The 18,636-nt window shown below is 36.6% G+C and overlaps 1 protein-coding gene across 3 annotated transcripts in view; it reads right to left on the reverse strand.

The window, feature by feature from the left end:
* Positions 1-1,593: 1,593 nt before the first annotated feature.
* Positions 1,594-18,636, reverse strand: part of ankrd27 (ankyrin repeat domain 27 (VPS9 domain)) — a 50,454-nt gene continuing 33,411 nt past the window's right edge. For 2 of the 3 annotated variants that reach the window (XM_048158074.1, XM_048158075.1), the window contains 11 exons: positions 17,630-17,689; positions 16,722-16,841; positions 13,095-13,139; positions 12,866-12,985; positions 9,926-10,123; positions 9,390-9,509; positions 8,793-8,966; positions 6,469-6,565; positions 5,874-5,952; positions 4,737-4,788; positions 1,594-3,277 (listed from right to left, as the gene is read on the reverse strand). In XM_048158074.1, coding sequence (XP_048014031.1) covers positions 2,969-3,277; positions 4,737-4,788; positions 5,874-5,952; positions 6,469-6,565; positions 8,793-8,966; positions 9,390-9,509; positions 9,926-10,123; positions 12,866-12,985; positions 13,095-13,139; positions 16,722-16,841; positions 17,630-17,689 — 1,374 coding nt within the window. In that variant the 3' untranslated portion in view covers positions 1,594-2,968. Of the gene's footprint in view, positions 3,278-4,736; positions 4,819-5,873; positions 5,953-6,468; positions 6,566-8,792; positions 8,967-9,389; positions 9,510-9,925; positions 10,124-12,865; positions 12,986-13,094; positions 13,140-16,721; positions 16,842-17,629; positions 17,690-18,636 lie in introns of all 3 variants that reach the window. The other variant, XR_007179996.1, reaches the window with a different exon arrangement.

Genomic DNA, 18,636 nt, shown 5'->3' on the forward strand with positions numbered 1-18,636 from the left:
TTGCCAGTGGTATCTGTCTTTTTCAGGACATTCCAAACTGGACATTCCTAGTCAATCTCCATATTTAAATACTATTGAACAAGCATTTCACCAGCTGAAGAGGAGACTAAAGGCAGAAACTCCCCAAAACAAGCAACCGTTGAAAATGGCTGTGTTAAAGGCCTGGAAAAGCATTTCAAAGTGTGAAAGCAAGAGTCTGGTGATGTGTTTGGGTCACAGACTCACTCCTGTGATTGCTTGCAAGGGATTCACAATTAAATATTAGCCTTTACACTTTTACATTAACTTTAAAGGTGCAATATGTAATATTTTTGCAGTAAAATATCCAAAAACCACTAGGCCAGTGTTATATATTTTGTTCACTTGAGTCAAAATGTTTGCAACTGTTTCTAAATAGTGAGATTGCAGTTTTAACCAAGGCTCCGGGATGTGTGAGGAGTCGCCTCTCAATTGCGTCATACCCGCGTTACCCTCGGTTATGGTTTTATTTTGTAGAAACCATGGAAACACCAAAGACACTTTAATATTTACATGTTTTAATAGACAAGGAAACAACTGTTTTGATATATTTATAGACAGAAAACTAATTATTGTTATATAGCTCAACACCTTTACTCTTATTGAATAAATCTAATTTTCTTGATTTTTTTTGCCAGTACCATGCTTTACCACGCCTCAGAGAAAAACACTATTTTGTGAAGTAGCTAACATAGCATAATCAGATGCAGCTTTATTTTTAGTAACAGTAATACATAATTTTCTCCATCATACAATACGTTTTAAAATTAATTGCATGCCATTTATCAACACAAGCCATCCAGCATTTAATATGATATTGTAAAATCGATCTATCTTACTGCAGTGTGTAACAGTGTCTCACAGCAGCCGCCGAGCGAACGCACAGAGTAATGTTATAACATCATTTTCAACACTCTCAAATGTATCTAATATGATAAACATCGCTGCGTTACCTCATACTCACGACCGGAAAAGCGGAAGCGGCGCTGGCGACTGTGTCATAATAAAAGTCCCGCTGCTCGTGAGGCGTGTGTTGATCAATCGCTCCAGCTCCTCGTTCAGCTCCACAACACTCACTCCTGCTCTGCTTCATACTACAGTAACGTTAATAATCACATCCATGAACATGATTTCTTCCCGAGTCCAATCCCGATTATTTTGCACCATCCGTTTATGTGAAGATTTCGCGTTTAAACTTGCCATCATCAAGTTATGCCTTTGTTTTGAATAGGCCTCTAGTAGACAAAATTATTACATACTGCACGTTTAAATTAAACCACCCCAATACTTCTGCTCTCATTAGGCAGAGGGATGAAACTCTAAAAGTGCTGTACTTCTTAGTTGGTAAAACATTGTGTTGAAACAGTCAATAATAAAATGTGACACACTGTACTTCTGCCTCATTCTGCCCAAAGCTTATATATATATATATATATATATATATATATATATATATATATATATATATATATATATATATATATATATATATATATATATATATATATATTATTTATTATAGGCTGTTAAGTGTATGCAGATTCCATTAACATCACCAATAAATTAACAAAATTCTTTTGTTTTTGTTATATGGTTTAATTACATTATGTTGGCACAAATTAAATAAGGCACATTTACTGCATTGTTACAGAAAAAAAATCATACAAAAATAATTGCTCTCTAGTTCTTCATATTGCCACAAAGAACCCTTACATTCAAAGACAAGTGACATTTGATCACAAACCAGCTGTTTTTATTTCATGGTCAATTTGTGTGAAGATATTTAATTACTTCCTGTCCAGCATTAATCCTAACCCTGCCAACACACACTCTTTCAGCAGAAAATGCACTTACACCCGCCACTCAAAATGTAATGTGTTGTTAGTAAACTGCAAAGTCATATTGGTAAACCAAACAAACACAGTAACCTCACAAGGGAATAAAGTGCATGATTTAAATAGGGGCGTGGTCCATAATACTGCCCCTGTACAAATGCAACAATCCCACCCTGTGATAAGAAAAAACAAACAAAACAAAAAAAAAAAATCCTCAAACTAAATATAATTCCTCTGCAATATTATTAAAAGTGATTTATCAGCTTTAATAACAGGGTAATGAATTGTTTTGTTTGAGGGACAGAGTTTATAGAGGAGATTCATAAAAGACCAATGATTACTTATCAAAACAGGAAAAAAAGGGAAGACTTTAAAAGAAAAGGGAAAAAAACACTATTAACTACCCATTAGAACAGTATCTAATCCTGTGAAAGTCATCATGACTAGTAAAGTCACCTACAAACAGATGTTTAGCAAATGTAAATATGATTAAAGAAAAAGAAACACTTCAGTTTTGTAAAGAACAAACTAAAATCTTGCTACATAATTTTATCCTTAATTATCCCTTTTATATTGTGACATTCTGAAAGAAAATTTAGTGCTAGTTTAAAAAAAAGAAATTAAGAAAAAAAAAGCCTTCCACATTTTTTCTGTACAGGTTATTCTAAATGTCTCCCTTTAACCTACATGTTATAAAATACTAACGTTTCTTCACACATCCGAAATATTCACAAAAGCTGGTTCCTGCCTTATACTTTTCATTGCAGTTTTTGTCATTTCACCCATCAGTGTTGACACATGCAAAACACCGTTCTCATATATTATGATTTAAGAGCAACATTTGTAAGTGGAATTAAAAAAGCAGCTTCCTCTTCTTGCTATGGAGCACTTTCTGTTTTCCACATACAGACTCTTAAAACCTCTAAAACAGTTTTTTTTAACCATCTCATGAACCAAAGGCATGAGGAAACATGTTCACCTTGGAAACCACAGTTGTTGCATTGTCAGTTACTTCAGCACTCAAGCACAATAAAGACCAGGATGGGGTGGCGGAACAGATTTACTGTGAGCGATTTATATTTAGTCTATAAAGCAGTTGTTTGACATCAGGGGCATCACAACACAACACTGTCCATTTCTGTGGCAGCAGAAATATCCATTCCATTTCCTCTGGACTGGGCGTCTTCCTCCACCTCCACATCCATTGCCACCGCAGAGTCCCCGTTGACCTGTGGAGGGCTGGCTGAGGGTTCGGGGTCCTGCGGGGTGTGCAGCGAGTGTTGGGTCAGGTCCTGGCTGATGGTGTGGCAGCGGGTCAGGCTCCTGGTCTGGCTGTGGGGTGACTGCGGGTGGCAGAACGGGCCGCTGCTGTCCACCGTTTCTCCTCTTGTCAGTCTCCGTCTGTCACTCTGACTGTCTGGAGTCTATGAAGAACCGTTGAATCAGGAGTCATGTTAGCAGTAAAATAAAAAAAAAAGACCAACACAACCTTAATAGAGCAGTTTGTGAATGTAAAATGTCTGCAAAGTTTCAAAGATCAAAGTGCAGATAAATAAAGTTATTGTCTCCCAAAACAAAGAAGCAATTCTGAACTGTCTGAAAGGAGTCATTCCAGTCTCACTTCCTGCTCAAAACTATGTAGGTTTGTAACTAAATTTGCATAATGCCTGCCTATGGTCTTCATTGGCTGAACAGTGTCGTCTTTGCCCCGCCCTCAAACACTGTAGTTGTATGTGAGACTGGAAGAGTTTGGTTCATGTTCATGTGGAGAAGACGCTGTTTTCTGCTGTCAAAGCAAATCCAATTTAATGAGATTGATACAGTAAAACCGACGCCATCGTTACTGTTCGTATCGCTGTGTATCAAGAGCTGAGGAAGAGCTGAAATTCAGATATGTAATGAGCGTTTGGTTTCCGACACGAGCTGTAAACGGTTGACCAATCACAACAGGCTGGGCCGTCTGACCAATCAGAGCAGAGCAAGCTCTCGGAAAGAAGGGGTTTAGATAGACCGAATCCTTGATCAAACAGTTTCAGACACGCAGGTGCATTTAGGGCGTGTCCGAATCCACTTTTGCTAGTTTAACGACAAGAAAAATGGTCGGCGCTCCAGGCACATGGTCTAAAAGGGTTGTACCTAGTCTCTTAATGAGTAATGGGAGTGTTTTGGGCGTAACGTGCAATAAACCAATCATCTCCCATTCCCTTTAAAAGCCTGTTGCGCTCGTGCCATGGTGGATTCGCTATTTACATGGCAGACTGAATGCTTCTCCAGAGAAGAATGCTTTTATTTTTAATATTTGGCATGTTTTTTTGTGCTGCTGTACGTCTCTGTGTGTGTAATAAGCAGTGTACGTACGTTGTGCACCCGCCTATAGGCGCATATTACTAAGGTGCCCTTTAAATAACAAAAAACAAAATACAAACCAAAAAAAAATTGGTTTGCCATTGACTTCAGAGCAGGTTTCAGTTGGTCAATGGCGCAGTTGTTTTCAGTCCTCAAAATAGCAACACGCCAACAACGCACCTGAACACACCTCGTTTTCAGACCAGCACACCCATGGGCGAACAGATGGGTACGAGTGCATTTGCTATTTAAATAACGTGGCGCTAGATGTGAAAATGATAACTGCGTCAGGCTGAAACTAGCAAAAAACACTTGCGTCGCACCTGGAATGGCATTGCGTCGGGTGTATGAATGTATGAAATATTTAATCATTTTACACACATTTTATTATATAAATGATTATGGCTTGGTGAATAATAATAATTATAATATCTAAAAATGCATGATGACTATTATCTTCTTCTGCAAGGTAGAATAGAAGATCATTTTACTGAAGACAGTGTGAAGAGTAATTTGTGTGAATGAGGAGAACAGTACCTGGTCTGCCACTGCTGAGGTGGTTGCTGCTCTATCAATCCTCTTCTGACTCCTGTCAAGAGCAAAAGCTTCTCATAAACAGCTTGAAATGATAGAGGAGAATTTAATCTTGTCAGCAAGTGAATAATCACATTGGGGATCTTTTGAGATTTTTAAGAAATGAATCCTTTCATTCAGTGACAGTAAAGACAATTATGAGTTTACAAAAGATTTATATTTAAAATAAATGCTGTTTTTTAACCGTTCTATTCCTCAAAGAATCCTTACATGGTTAGTTCACCCAAAAATGAAAATAATGTCATTAATTACTCACCCTCATGTCGTTCCACACCCGTAAGACCCTCATTCATCTTCATAACACAAATTAAGATATTTTTGATGAAATCCGATTTCTCAGCGAGGCATATCCAGCAATGGTACTTCCTCTCTCATTGACTTTTTAACAATATCTAGAGATGGCCGATTTCAAAACACTGCTTCATGAAGCTTCAGAGCTTTACGAATCGAATCAGCAGTTCGGAGCGCCAAAGTCACGTGATTTCAGCAGTTTGGCGGTTTGACACGCAATCCGAATCATGATTCGATACTCTGATTCATAACACTCCGAAGCTTCCTGAAGCAGTGTTTTGAAATCGGCCATCACTAGATATTGGTAAAAAGTCGTTGAGAGAGGAAATGTCATTGCTGTCTATGCAGGCCTCGCTGAGCCATCGGATTTCATCAAAAATATCTTAATTTGTGTTCCGAAGATGAATGAAGGTGTTACGGGTGTGGAACGACATGAGGGTGAGTAATTAATGACATTATTTTCATTTTTGGCTGAACTAACCCTTTAAAAGAATATAAGATATTAGAATGATTTCTGAAGGATCATGTGACACTGAAGACTGGAATAATGATGCTGAAAATTCAGCTTTGATCACAGGAATAAATTACACTTTACTGTATATTGACATAGAAATCAGCTATTTCACAATATTATAGATTTTTGCTGTATTTTTGATCAAATTGATGAAGCCTTGATGATCAGAAGAGACTTCTTTCAAAAATATTTAAAAATATTACAGACCACAAAATTTGAACAGGATATTTCACAGTGTTATGTCTACACAAGCCATTAATTGATAGCAAATGTACCTTTGTTTGGTGTGGTCTATGTCTCGTCTGCCACTGTTGGGACTCTCATGTTGTTTCACTCTTTGCACTATTGAGTGTCCTGTTGGAGTTGATGATGATGATGATGATGATGAGATACATTATGAATTCAAATGATGTAATTAAACTGAACTTCATGTATTAACACTTACTATATTACACATTAGGGCTGGTACAATAAATCAGTGCATCTTGATTCATTGCTTGATTCTGAGATTTTCTGAATGCATCGCGATTTTCTGTCGAATCGATTCTGAGCTTAGTTTTTAACAGCAGATGGCGCAAGATTAATGTTAACAGCCCATTGCAAACACCCTTGTAATTCACTTCAACCTTTTCGAACTTTATGCTGTTTCTAAAGCACGCTGTACCATCTACTGTTGAAAACTAAGCACAGAATCGATTCGAGAGAGAATTGCAATGCATTCGGATTTCCGAAAATCTCAAAATTGATCCAGAATCATTTCTTGATTTGCAATGCATCAATTTATTGTCCCAGCCCTTTTGTACATCACAGCCTACAAAGCATTTCTGGAGATTAAATAAAACAGTAGAAATATAATTCTCAGATTCTTACCCACAATGCCCTCTGGTCCTCTGGAGTGTGGTTTGAACGGACGGACGTCCGGGGCATCAGCACAGGCTTTCTGCAGGAGTCTCTGAATCTCTGTATTCTGCAGAATCATACACATACTGATGAAACATTCATTTCCAGTGACACCGTCTGCATTGTGTGAAAGAAAGAAATATCTAAAATAGGGCTATCAGTGTATAATAATAACAGGGCTGCCAACAATCACACATTTAGGCTCTGTCTCACGCTCTCACCCACATGACTTGCTGGTACCCCAGGTAATATTAGGTAGTAAACAGCATGCATTTGAAGACGTTTCCAAAAAAGTGTGTCTTGTGTGACAATAGCCTGAACCTGTTAACTGTCAGCAGTGTTTTGGTTCATAGATCTGAACTTAAATGGTTGTAATTCCTTAATGCTTTCGAATACAGACCTAATATTGGTCTCTTTTTAAAGAAAACACTGAAATCACCAATCACAACAGACTGGACCATCAGATATCAATCAGAGCAGAGTAGAGCAGTGGTTCTCAAACTTTTTTTAGTGGAGTACCCCCTGAAGGGACTACCATCCTTCTGCGTACCCCCTCTCTTCCACCACACCTTTTCCATTAAGGGACAATATTTGCCCCCTAAATTTATTTTCCAGTGCATATTTTTACCTTTATGAATAACTTTATAAAATAATGTTTTAAATAAAAAATGTTCAATAGAGAAATATGCAATGATGCTAAAACTAAGTAAAACTTTTAAATATTAAACTAAATCTGCCAGCAGGTGGCAGCAAGTCACTGTTTTTATGAGTGAGTCATCGAGTCATTCATTCAGTAACGAAACAAGTGGCTGTGAATGAATCATTGAATCATTGACTCTCACGATTCGTTCAAAGCCACAGAATTTGTGTGTTGTAGTTCTGCTGTGGTTTTCGTTAGAACAAATTTTTTGTTGTAAAATAGAGTAAATACTGACAGTACTGTGTTTAAAATGTACGTTTTATTTTTTGACCTGTATGTCACTTTTGCAGTAATGTGGATATTTGGGAACAATTGCATTCTTGCTCGTTATCATCATTAAATACATTAACTCATACAAGGTATGTTTTTGTATCGAAGAAAGTTTGAGTCTTAAATCAATCTACTACTAGTGTCTATATTTGTTCTTCATGCGAGTAAGTGCTAAATCCTCACTTTTAATAAGGTGCATTGTCGAGAACGACAGTAATTTAGCATGATTTAAGGCAGCAGCAGACGCAATCTATCATATGCATGCTGCTTGTGTGGATACAGTCAATTTTGACTGCAAATGATGAGGTTATTTGATTAAATGTAATGGATTTACGGCATAAGTCAGCCAGTTAGAAATACATGCTCAGTTTTAATATTATTTTAAGGTATGGTAGAGTTAAATTAACTACTCCACATTTTGTTCGCGTACCCCCTTTTGTCACCTCACATACCCCAGTTTGAGAACCACTGGTGTAGACCAATCACAACAGACTAGACCATCTGACCAATCACAACAGATTAACTGTTTTCAGACTCTTTGAGTAATAAGGTGATGCTGCAATGTATATTATGAGAAAATTAAAGTGTTTTTTGAACTTTAATGCATCTATTGTAGCAGACTCTAAACAGAATTAAGAAACTTTAAAATAGCATAATAGAGCAATTTAAGATGAAATTAAAAAATGAGTTGTTGCATCTTCACAACCTCAAATGTCATCAAAATATCACTCCGTCCAGGAGACCAAAGCAATTATCAACCATGATAATAATAATAATAATAATAATAATAATAATAATAATAATAATAATAATAATAATAATTGAATTTACTAATATTTGCCCCTAAAAACTTTTTTCTTTCAAAATGTAGTGCATCTTTTAATTAATTCAGTCCATCTTTTAAATAGATGGGGGAAAAAAAATCTATATATCTATATCTATATCTATATCTATATCTATATCTATAAAGACTTCAAATGCAAAAGCCTCTAAGTGCCATCTGAAATTTTCTTCTAAAATGAGCATTTTTATCAAGCTTATATGTTTATGTTCAGTTATTTCACTTTAATGGCAATGAAAAGGACCTATTAATTGCCATTAAAGTGAAGTTACTGAACCTAAACATACAAGCTTGATAAAAATGCTCATTTTAGAAGAAAATTTCAGATGGCACTTAGAGGCTTTTGCATCTGAAGTCTTCATATATGTATGATGTATGTATCATAATGTTAGTACAAATGTTACATATGTTTGTATATACTGTTAAACATCATGTGTGTGCACCTGATTTAAATGATCTAAATTACTGAGGTAATTACATCACCTTTCCGGCGGTCTCATGAGCGCAGTCGAGGGCGGTCCTCTGTCTCTTGTTGCGCAGGTGCACCAAAGCCCCCCTGTGCAGAAGCAGCTCCACCAGCTGGACGTGTCCCCCTCTCACCGCCTCATGCAGCCCAGTGTTACCGTGGTTATTAGCCAGATTCACCAGCGCACCGCTCTGATCGACAGCAAGGGTGTTCAAGAAGCATTCGTTCGCAGAGTACAACAACAATTCATTAGTTATATTACTAATAATAATAATAATAAAAAAAAATACATCATTTCTGTAGATTTGACCCATATTATTAGTGATATAATAATATAATATAATATAATATAATATAATATAATATAATATAATATAATTGTGACTATATACAGTATATTAGGTGTATTGGGACAATACATCAATTTTCGATACATGATACAAGTACATTCTCAGACTCAGCCGAACGCACGAGCGCTCTTCTTCATGAGCATTTGAGTGTGCGGTTAAAAACTAGCCTAGAGCACCATCTGCTGTTAAAAACTAAGCTCAGAATCAGAATCAAATATATGAATAGAGAATCTCAGAATACATATATAAATATGAATAGAGTACCTCCAGCAAGACAGCGGCTATCTCCAGATTTCCCTTTAGACAAGCATGAATCAGCGCTGTATTTCCATAATGATCCTTCTTATTCAGTTTGGCATTACACTCCAAAAGAGCAGACACCACCTGGAACAACACACAAACACGCTCAAACTACTGATGTTTACTAGCGTAAAATGAACAGTAAAAAGTTTATAAAAGTCCCGTCTGGGATCATGTAGAGCTCTTTGAAGCTGCACTGAAACTGACATTTGGACCCCAGTGAAGTCCACTATATGGAGAAAAATCCTGGAATGTTTTCCTCAAAAACCTTCATTTCTTTTTGAATGATGAAAGAAAGACATGAACATCTTGGATGACATGAGGGTGAGCAAATTATCAGGAAATTTTCATTCTGAACTGAACTAATCCTTTTAATCATTTACACTGCAAAATGGCATGCATACACAAAAACTTAAATCCAAACTGTTTAGCGACACTATTCAGAGCAGTACTGTTGATCTGTATGAGAGGTGATCTGTGATTGGTCAGGATGAGCTCACCTGTATGTGGCTGTTCTGGCAGGCCAGGTGAAGTGGAGTGGCGCTCTGGTTGTTGCGGGCGTTGATGTTGGCACCGTGGCGTGTGAAGAGAGACACTAGAGCTGTGTGCCCGTGCAGCGCTGCCACATGGAGCGGCGTAAAGCCGTCGGCACTGCTGCTGTTCACACCGAGACCAACCGGCTGCAGATGGGCTGCTTTCTGAACACACACAGACTCCAGGTTCAGTTAGCACACAGTGTTTCTCAGTTCATTACATTGTCTTACAATAGTAACCTACTTTTGTTTATATCAGAAATTGACTGCCTGGGTACTAAGCTTAAAGGTTTAGTTTATCCAAAAATGAAATTTTTATCATTTATTACTCACCCTCATGTCGTTCCAAACCTGTAACACTTTCGTTCATCTTCGGAACACAAATTAAGATATTTTTAATGAAATAATCTGAGAGCTTTCTGTCCCACAATTTTTTTTTGGGGCTTTTTTTACAAAATATTAATCTCAAACCCATGTTCACGAGAGCACCATGGCGCAAATCACTCATGTCAAAATAAAATTGAGATTAACCCACTGGAGTCACACTTTAATGATGTCTTTACTACCTTTCCAGGGCTTGAAAGTGATAGTTGTGCAGACTGTCAATGGAGTAACAGAAAGATCTCAGATTTCATTAAAAGGATCTTCATTTGTTCTTCATTAATGACAGAATTTCCATTTTTGGGTGAACTAACCCTTTAAAGGGTCATTTAAGAGAGATTTTAACAGAGATACGTGTGATGCACAGAAGACAATGTTACCATCCGTTAGTTTTAATTGTAGGACAAAACTAGTTAATTTCAAGCTTTTTTTGTGGTATTTTCATCGTCCGGGTTTAAATTCGGCATCACTGACTAATCAGAGTCATAATTAAGACTGCGTGTCCTTATCCTATGAGAAGATGTCTCACTGAATTATTCACGACAGCATGCTCTGATTTCCTCTGACAGACGCTTCAAACTGTGATATCACATATAGTCAGAGATAAAATTAGTGTGTTTTTAGCTTTGTAAGAGTTTCTGCATTGCATAAGTTCTCTTCAATACAGTGTGTGCAGAATTATTAGGCAAGTTGATTTTCTGATCATATTTTTTTCCAAGCACATTTTACCAATTCCAATCCACATCAATCTTAATAACTACTATTAATAATGTTTTTAATCATTTATAAGTGATATATAATTGTTCATGAAGGCTGGAAATGAAAAATGCCTTATATTCAGGTGTGCAGAATTATTAGGCAGGTTTTCTTTTACAGGCAAAATGAGCCAAAAAAGAGATTTAACTCAGACTGAAAAGTCAAAAATTATTAAATACTCATGAGAAGGATGCAATACTAATGCAATACTAGAAATTGCAAAGTTAAAGCATGACCAAGGGAAAGCAAAATGCTCATTGGGTCAGCGGGGTCAGACAAAAACAGGTGGAAAAGAAAAGACACACGTTAACTGCAAAATAATTAAGAATTAAGGTGAAGAATTAAGTGTGAAACCATCAGGAACCCTTTAGTCTCCAGCGCCACCATTTTCCAGAACTGCAACCTACCTGGAGTCTCCAGAAGTGCAAGGTCTCAGGATCTCAGAGACTTAGGCTAGCTAAAGAATCCTAAAAAATGACCCGCACTTGATAAGAATCACAAGCTGAAGTGTTATAAAATACACGAAGACTGGGTTTTTATAGGCTTTATAGACAGACAGCTTGAGAGTGACTCCTGAAGGACCAGCACCACATCCTCTTGTACCACTGTTTGAAGAATTTATCCAGAATCTGGCAGTAAGGTGTGGGAGTTCACTTTTAGTCCATCTCTTATCCTGAAATGTCTGTCTTGCAGAGATGGACTAAAAATGATCTTCCAAAACTTACTGCCAGATTCTGGAAGATAAATTCTTCAAACAGTGGTACAAGAGGATGTGGTGCTGGTCCTTCAGGAGTCACTCTCAAGCTGTCTGTCTATAAAGCCTATAAAAACCCAGTCTTCGTGTATTTTATAACACTTCAGCTTGTGATTCTTATCAAGTGCGGGTCATTTTTTAGGATTCTTTAGCTAGCCTAAGTCTCTGAGATCCTGAGACCTTGCACTTCTGGAGACTCCAGGTAGGTTGCAGTTCTGGAAAATGGTGGCGCTGGAGACTAAAGGGTTCCTGATGGTTTCACACTTAATTCTTCACCTTAATTCTTAATTATTTTGCAGTTAACGTGTGTCTTTTCTTTTCCACCTGTTTTTGTCTGACCCCGCTGACCCCATGAGCATTTTGCTTTCCCTTGGTCATGCTTTAACTTTGCAATTTCTAGTATTGCATTAGTATTGCATCCTTCTCATGAGTATTTAATAATTTTTGACTTTTCAGTCTGAGTTAAATCTCTTTTTTGGCTCATTTTGCCTGTAAAAGAAAACCTGCCTAATAATTCTGCACACCTGAATATAAGGCATTTTTCATTTCCAGCCTTCATGAACAATTATATATCACTTATAAATGATTAAAAACAATATTAATAGTAGTTATTAAGATTGATGTGGATTGGAATTGGTAAAATGTGCTTGGAAAAAAAAATATGATCAGAAAATCAACTTGCCTAATAATTCTGTACACAGTGTAGATCCTAAGTCTCACTGATTATAATGGGATCTGTGTGTCGCGCTGCTCGCATCTGAAAACGGTGTGATGCTAAAACAAGGGGTCACACTTTATATTAGTTGTCTTTAGCTACTATAAAAAAACTGCATTTACATGATAAGTGTGGATTGTATCAAATGATTCATTTAAATGTTAGTACATAGTAGGGATCCATATGCAAAAGGTAAAAGTTTTGTAATATAAAGTTTTACATTTATTTTGTTGAGAACTTGAGTCTCAACAAAAGAGCTTGTATTTGTCTGATGTGCGGGTGAATGAGTGTGTGTCCAGACCTTCTGTGTAGGTTCACAGCTGGAGCACTGGCACAGAGGATGGCACAGCTCTGTCTTAACTGGCACTGTAACTTCCTCTTCCTCCGGCTCCTCATCCAACCATTCCAAAAGATAACGCACCTAATACACAAAACACAGACACTACTGCCATTCTGTGCTGAACTGTTATTATCATTAATAAAGCAAGAATCCACTTTGACAAGGTTTATGTGACCCGAAATGAGCTCACCATCTCCACATCTCCATCAGCCACAGCTCTCAACAACTTCTCCACCTGTTCATCAAAAACAAGAAAGAAAAGGCATAATAGCATGAGTAAAATTTACAAAAAGATTTTCCTCAGTACAAACCGAGAATTTATTCATACAAGCTCCAAAAATGGCTCGTTTGGATATTGTGGGATTTGTGATGTCACTAGGCATGTGACGGTATCAAATTTTCATGTTGCGATTAATTGATTAAGCTTTTATCACGGTATACGGTATTATCACGATATTAAAATAAGTTGCAAAACAATTTTTTGTCATAGTTTAACAGGTTTCAGAACTCTTTTTGTAATAAAACAAAAACAACTGACTGAAATTTTCAAATTTTCATTGATTAAAATGCAAAAGAATTAGGCTATAAAGAACAACATATAACACTTTACTCTATTTAATGCATTAACTAAGATTGAGCAATAGCTACATTTGTTACAGAAAGTATTATTTTTTGTTAATGTTAGTTTAGAAACACAACTGATCATTGTTAGTTTTATCTCAGGTCCATTAAATAAGTTATTTTGATTTTAGTAATGTTATTAAACAGTAACTAAGAAATTAACATTAACTAAGAATAATTAATACTTTATAAGTATTTTTATTGTCAGTTTAGTGATAATGAATTAACATGTTAACTAATGAAGCTGTATGTTTTCAAAGTTTTACTGAACAATAATCAGAACATTTCTAATCATTAGGGCATGTTGTAGTCCAGATTAAAATATAAAAATGTTTAGGTTTGAAAATAAATATCATTTTAAGTCTTTTTTAAGTATTCAGTATTTGGTGCTGTGATGAACAACACTGAGATTACAAAAAAATGAATGGCTGTTTGAAGCATTTTAAAAACTTCACTAGCGCAGTTACTTTGTTTGCACGGTTTCCGTGGTAACCGCTGCACTCTGCTGTTCCATCAGCGCCCTCTGCTGTCAGAGAGTGAACGTGCACTTTCATTCAGCGCGTCTCCTTCACTCGTTCCGCCATGTTGTGCATTTTATATGATTGATGGGTAAAGTATTCTTAATTGCCTTATAAAAAAAATAATAATTGGTAATAAATTGTTATTTACGGTATTCTGAAGTGCCCACGATTACAATATCGTGCATATTCATTATCGCGATTTATCGCATTACCGAATATCGGCACAAGTCTAGATGTCACACAGGCACATATATTTGCATATGACGTCGAGAAAGAAAGAGAAAGACGTCGACGAATATTTTACTTCATCGCACCATATGCCCCGCCCACTGGCTTTCAGTAGCTGCGTTCAGTCACCTGTCACCACATGCCACAACAGTCATATTTAAAGATCAAATTCAAATGCATACTATATAAAGGCGAGATGCGCCCAGAATATGAATGCAACATGCTAAATGGTTGTTTTCTCTTTTTTTAATGTTTTTTTTTATTTATTTTTTTATGGAATTTACGCTTAACAAGAAACTGCACATCATGTTCATATTCTGGGTTCATCTGCTTGCCTGTACATAGTATGCATCATTAATAGCGTATATATTGAATTTGGGCTTTTAATATCACTATCTTACTTCATTATTACTTACTACAAACCTGGTAAAAATGACTGGCGGGCAATGGAGGAAAGCCTTGTTTTGCCCTCCAGGTGGGCCTGACGTCACGTGAAAACTATGCATATGGATAATATTTTCAAAACCCATACTTGCATGCAACAGACCGTAACAGAAAGTAACGCAGAAACTCAAAGAGTGGACCTGAAACAATCAGAGCTTCACTTTAAGATTGTAATATATTGTAGAATTGTAGTGAAGGGGGAGATTCTGGAATTCACTTCTTTTGAGTGATTTATGATCAAGTTATTAATCAATATTTATCCTTCCAAATATTAAATGATTGAATGATGATGAGTGTTGAGAACATGTTATCAGTATATTTTGGGGAAGTATTCTGTTCTGCCAACTTCAACCTTGAAGAAGCTAAGTATCCGTGTATGTGCGCTAATATTTTTGTTACATATCTGTATTGGAGAGGTGGATGAACTGGCGCCCACAAACGCATATCTGTGACCTAGGTCACTCCGTGCCTAAACCAGGGTCCTGGTGCGAGCCGTACAATCAATGGTGATGTGCTTCTGCCAAGAAACTCACTTAGTCTTTGCCAAGGCCCATATTAGCAAAATATATACTTCTGATAATCCATACTCTGGTCTCATGAGACCAAAGTCATTCATTTTGGATCTAACAGCATCAGTGGTAGCGAAGTTCTTATATAGGTGCGAAGGAGTGGGAGTTGTGCTTTATCAATGCTGTCATAAATTCATTTTGTGATGTAATACAAAATCTTTGCACAAATATGCTCCCTTCTCTTTATCCCCTGGTCACACTCCAGTTCAACAGAAGAGATGTGAAAATCTGTTGTGAACTTGTACACTCAATGCCAAGAAGGTCAGAGCAGTATATTTAATGTTATGGAGAACATACTGTGTACTAGAATATTACATGTGTGTTGAATATAATCAAGGGCGTGCTCATTTTTGCAACCTTTCATTAAAACAAAATTGACTGATATTTTCCTCAGTTTTTATTAAGTATAAATGTTTAATAAGTTTCAATTTTGCCATCTTTCCATGAATTGTAATAGTGATCATTAAGAAACAGAAAACTATCTCTGTTTCAGATGGGGTGAGCTCATTTATGTCGAGTACCGTAAGTGATCATCAAGGGCCAGCTGTTCAGAAAGTCTAATCTGGATCAGAATGATCTGGATTTGGAAATCCCATGTTTTGCTATCCAGGATCAGGTAATCATCTTACTTTTGTGCTGGTTTTTCAAAGCAAAATTGGATTGGATCACCCTGATCCAGAAACACACTTTTTCAGATTACCAAATCTAGATGACTAGTGCTCTACGGAGCCCCTAAAGGGACATGGCGATAGAAAGAATATGAGATGGGGGAGAGAAAAAACAAACAAAAACAATCTTTTTGCGTTCTCAGAAAAGTTCCACGTCGCGTTCACCCGCGAAACTTTGCGTTCGCTCACAAATAACCTTTGACTGGTTCATCTCTTATGACTGTGATTATGTAGTTTGCAAACAGTGATAAAAAAAACACTGAATTAAATATAAGATGTTTGTTTGATATTTATGGCACCAAAATGGCACTCTTTTTTACTTTACAGTAGGATACCGAAAGGCTAATTATGTAGCCTAATGTCTACTTCTAATTTATTATTTTAACAGTTAAACTAATCAAGAGCAAAATAAAAAAAAAAAAGTATGTGTGTGTATGTGTATTACAAGATAAAAAATTTGTATTTTTTGACCAGTTTTAAAGTTATTACATTTTTGTTCCTGGAATCCGCCCTTCTGATGGGATCAGTATAATCCAGATGTTTTGGATCAAAGGTATCCCAATCTTACAAACAAGTTTTGAACAACTCAAACTGATGATTTCATCCAGATCAAAAATCCAAAAGATTGGATTTTGTGATCTAATCTTTCCTTCTGATCAACCCATTTTCAAGATTTGATCCAATCTGAATTTTGAACAACTGGCCCCTAGGAACATTAAAATGAGTGTAATGCTAAGATGTGTCCTCCAGATGGCGATGCCAGTACCTCTTTGTGTCGGGTGCGCTCGGTCTCTGGCGGTGTGACCTCAACACTCCATGATGAAGTGCTGGACATTGACGAACGTCTACTGCTGCAATCAGACGGCTGAGGAGAGCGACTCGGAGACTGCGGACAGAAAGATACTACAGTTTGATCAACACGTCTGCTGCTAAAAGACTTTCCCTTGTTACTCAAGTCAACTGGACATCTTTCTCTGTTGCTCAAGACATTATGAAACCTGTCAGAATGGGTTCCTCGGTTGAGACATGGATGAGTGGTGAAACGTCTAGAACGGGGTTTCTCAAAGGGGTTTGTGAGGGATTTCTGTGATGATGAAAAGCTAAGAATTCATTATTTTGAATGAAATATAAATCATTTAAAGGCTGCACGATAATTGTGATTATAGCATTTTACCAGTATTCTACCAAAATAAAAGCTTGAGGATTTGAAATGTTAAAAGCTCAAGGGTTTAAGAAAAATCAAGAATTTAAGACATAAATATTACTATTGTAACTTATAGTATAAAATTAAATTATTATAATTTTCAAATATTAATTTATTTTATTTTACAGTACAATTGTAATTTGCATCAGCAATATATTTTGGTCTTAAATTTAATAATCAGACTTAAAATATAATTAGCCTTACAATAGTAATAAATAATTAATATTAATAATAATAATAATAATAATAATAATAATAATAATAATAATAATTCAATTTGATTGGGTTCCTAAAACAGCAGTGTGAATGTGACGTAAACTGAGATATCGCAACTGAGGAGAGATTTGAGTCAACTACAAAGTGAACATGCAAATGTGTTTGGGAAATGTTTGGGAATAGAGAAAAACGTCCAACTGACAAGAACTAACTTTACTACACATTTAAACAATTAGTTTCAATTTAAAGCTCACCTCAAATCCACTTTCCCTTTTACTGGAGTCATTGTGTTTGCGCTCCAACAATGACAGAATCTACAACATAGATAATACAGCATAATTTACAAAATTCTCTGCCGAAAGTAAAACAACCTAATTCTGTTAACCTACAAAACCAAATCTAGTTACAAACTGATGATCACAAACACCTTTATTCTTCTATACACCTTTATGTTTGCAGATATGATGGGGCATTCACACCAGACGCGACTTGCACGAATAAATCACGCTATTTGCGCGTAATTGGACGCTTGAACATTTTGAGTTTACTCGCTTCATTCGCGCATGAAATTCACTTTCACAACAGACGCAAATTCGTGTCATGAGAGGGGCTGCTGCCAGGCGGCTCCAGTCTCGTTTCTGCAAACTTCCTCTGAATAAACACATCAACTCAGCGGGAAAGTAGTTGCCGGCTTTAGCTAGCTTGTAGTCTTAATATGTATATATATAGCTCAAATTGAGTAAAGACCGTTTTTTACAACTTACCAGATTGTCCGACCTCCTTTCTTCCAAGCAAGATCCTTTTTATTCCTGTTTCTATAAAAGTACGAAGATGTATCGTACAGCAACGATGATTTTGTCCACCATTGTTGTTTCAGATTTCTGCTTCCGCTCGCTACGTCGTAATCACGTCACTACTAGGAAGCTACTCAGCAAGCTCCTGACTGGTTAACACGGCGCGAATATTCGCCAAAGTTCTGCGCAGCAAAAGCCCGAAATGCTCAATTCGCACCGCAGGATGTCTATTCACATCTTTGCATTGACTTAACATGTAAATCACTTGTGCTTAAAGGAACACTCCACTTTTTTTGAAAATAGGCTCATTTTCCAACTCCCCTAGAGTTAAACAGTTGAGTTTTACGGTTTTCGAATCCATTCAGCCGATCTCCGGTTCTGGCGGTACCACTTTTAGCATAGCTTAGCATAGTTCATTGAATCTGATTAGACCGTTAGCATCGCGCTTAAAAATCACCAAAGAGTTT

Source organism: Megalobrama amblycephala, linkage group LG15 (assembly GCF_018812025.1).
Source record: "Megalobrama amblycephala isolate DHTTF-2021 linkage group LG15, ASM1881202v1, whole genome shotgun sequence".
In the NCBI taxonomy this organism is placed as follows: Eukaryota; Metazoa; Chordata; class Actinopteri; order Cypriniformes; family Xenocyprididae; genus Megalobrama; species Megalobrama amblycephala.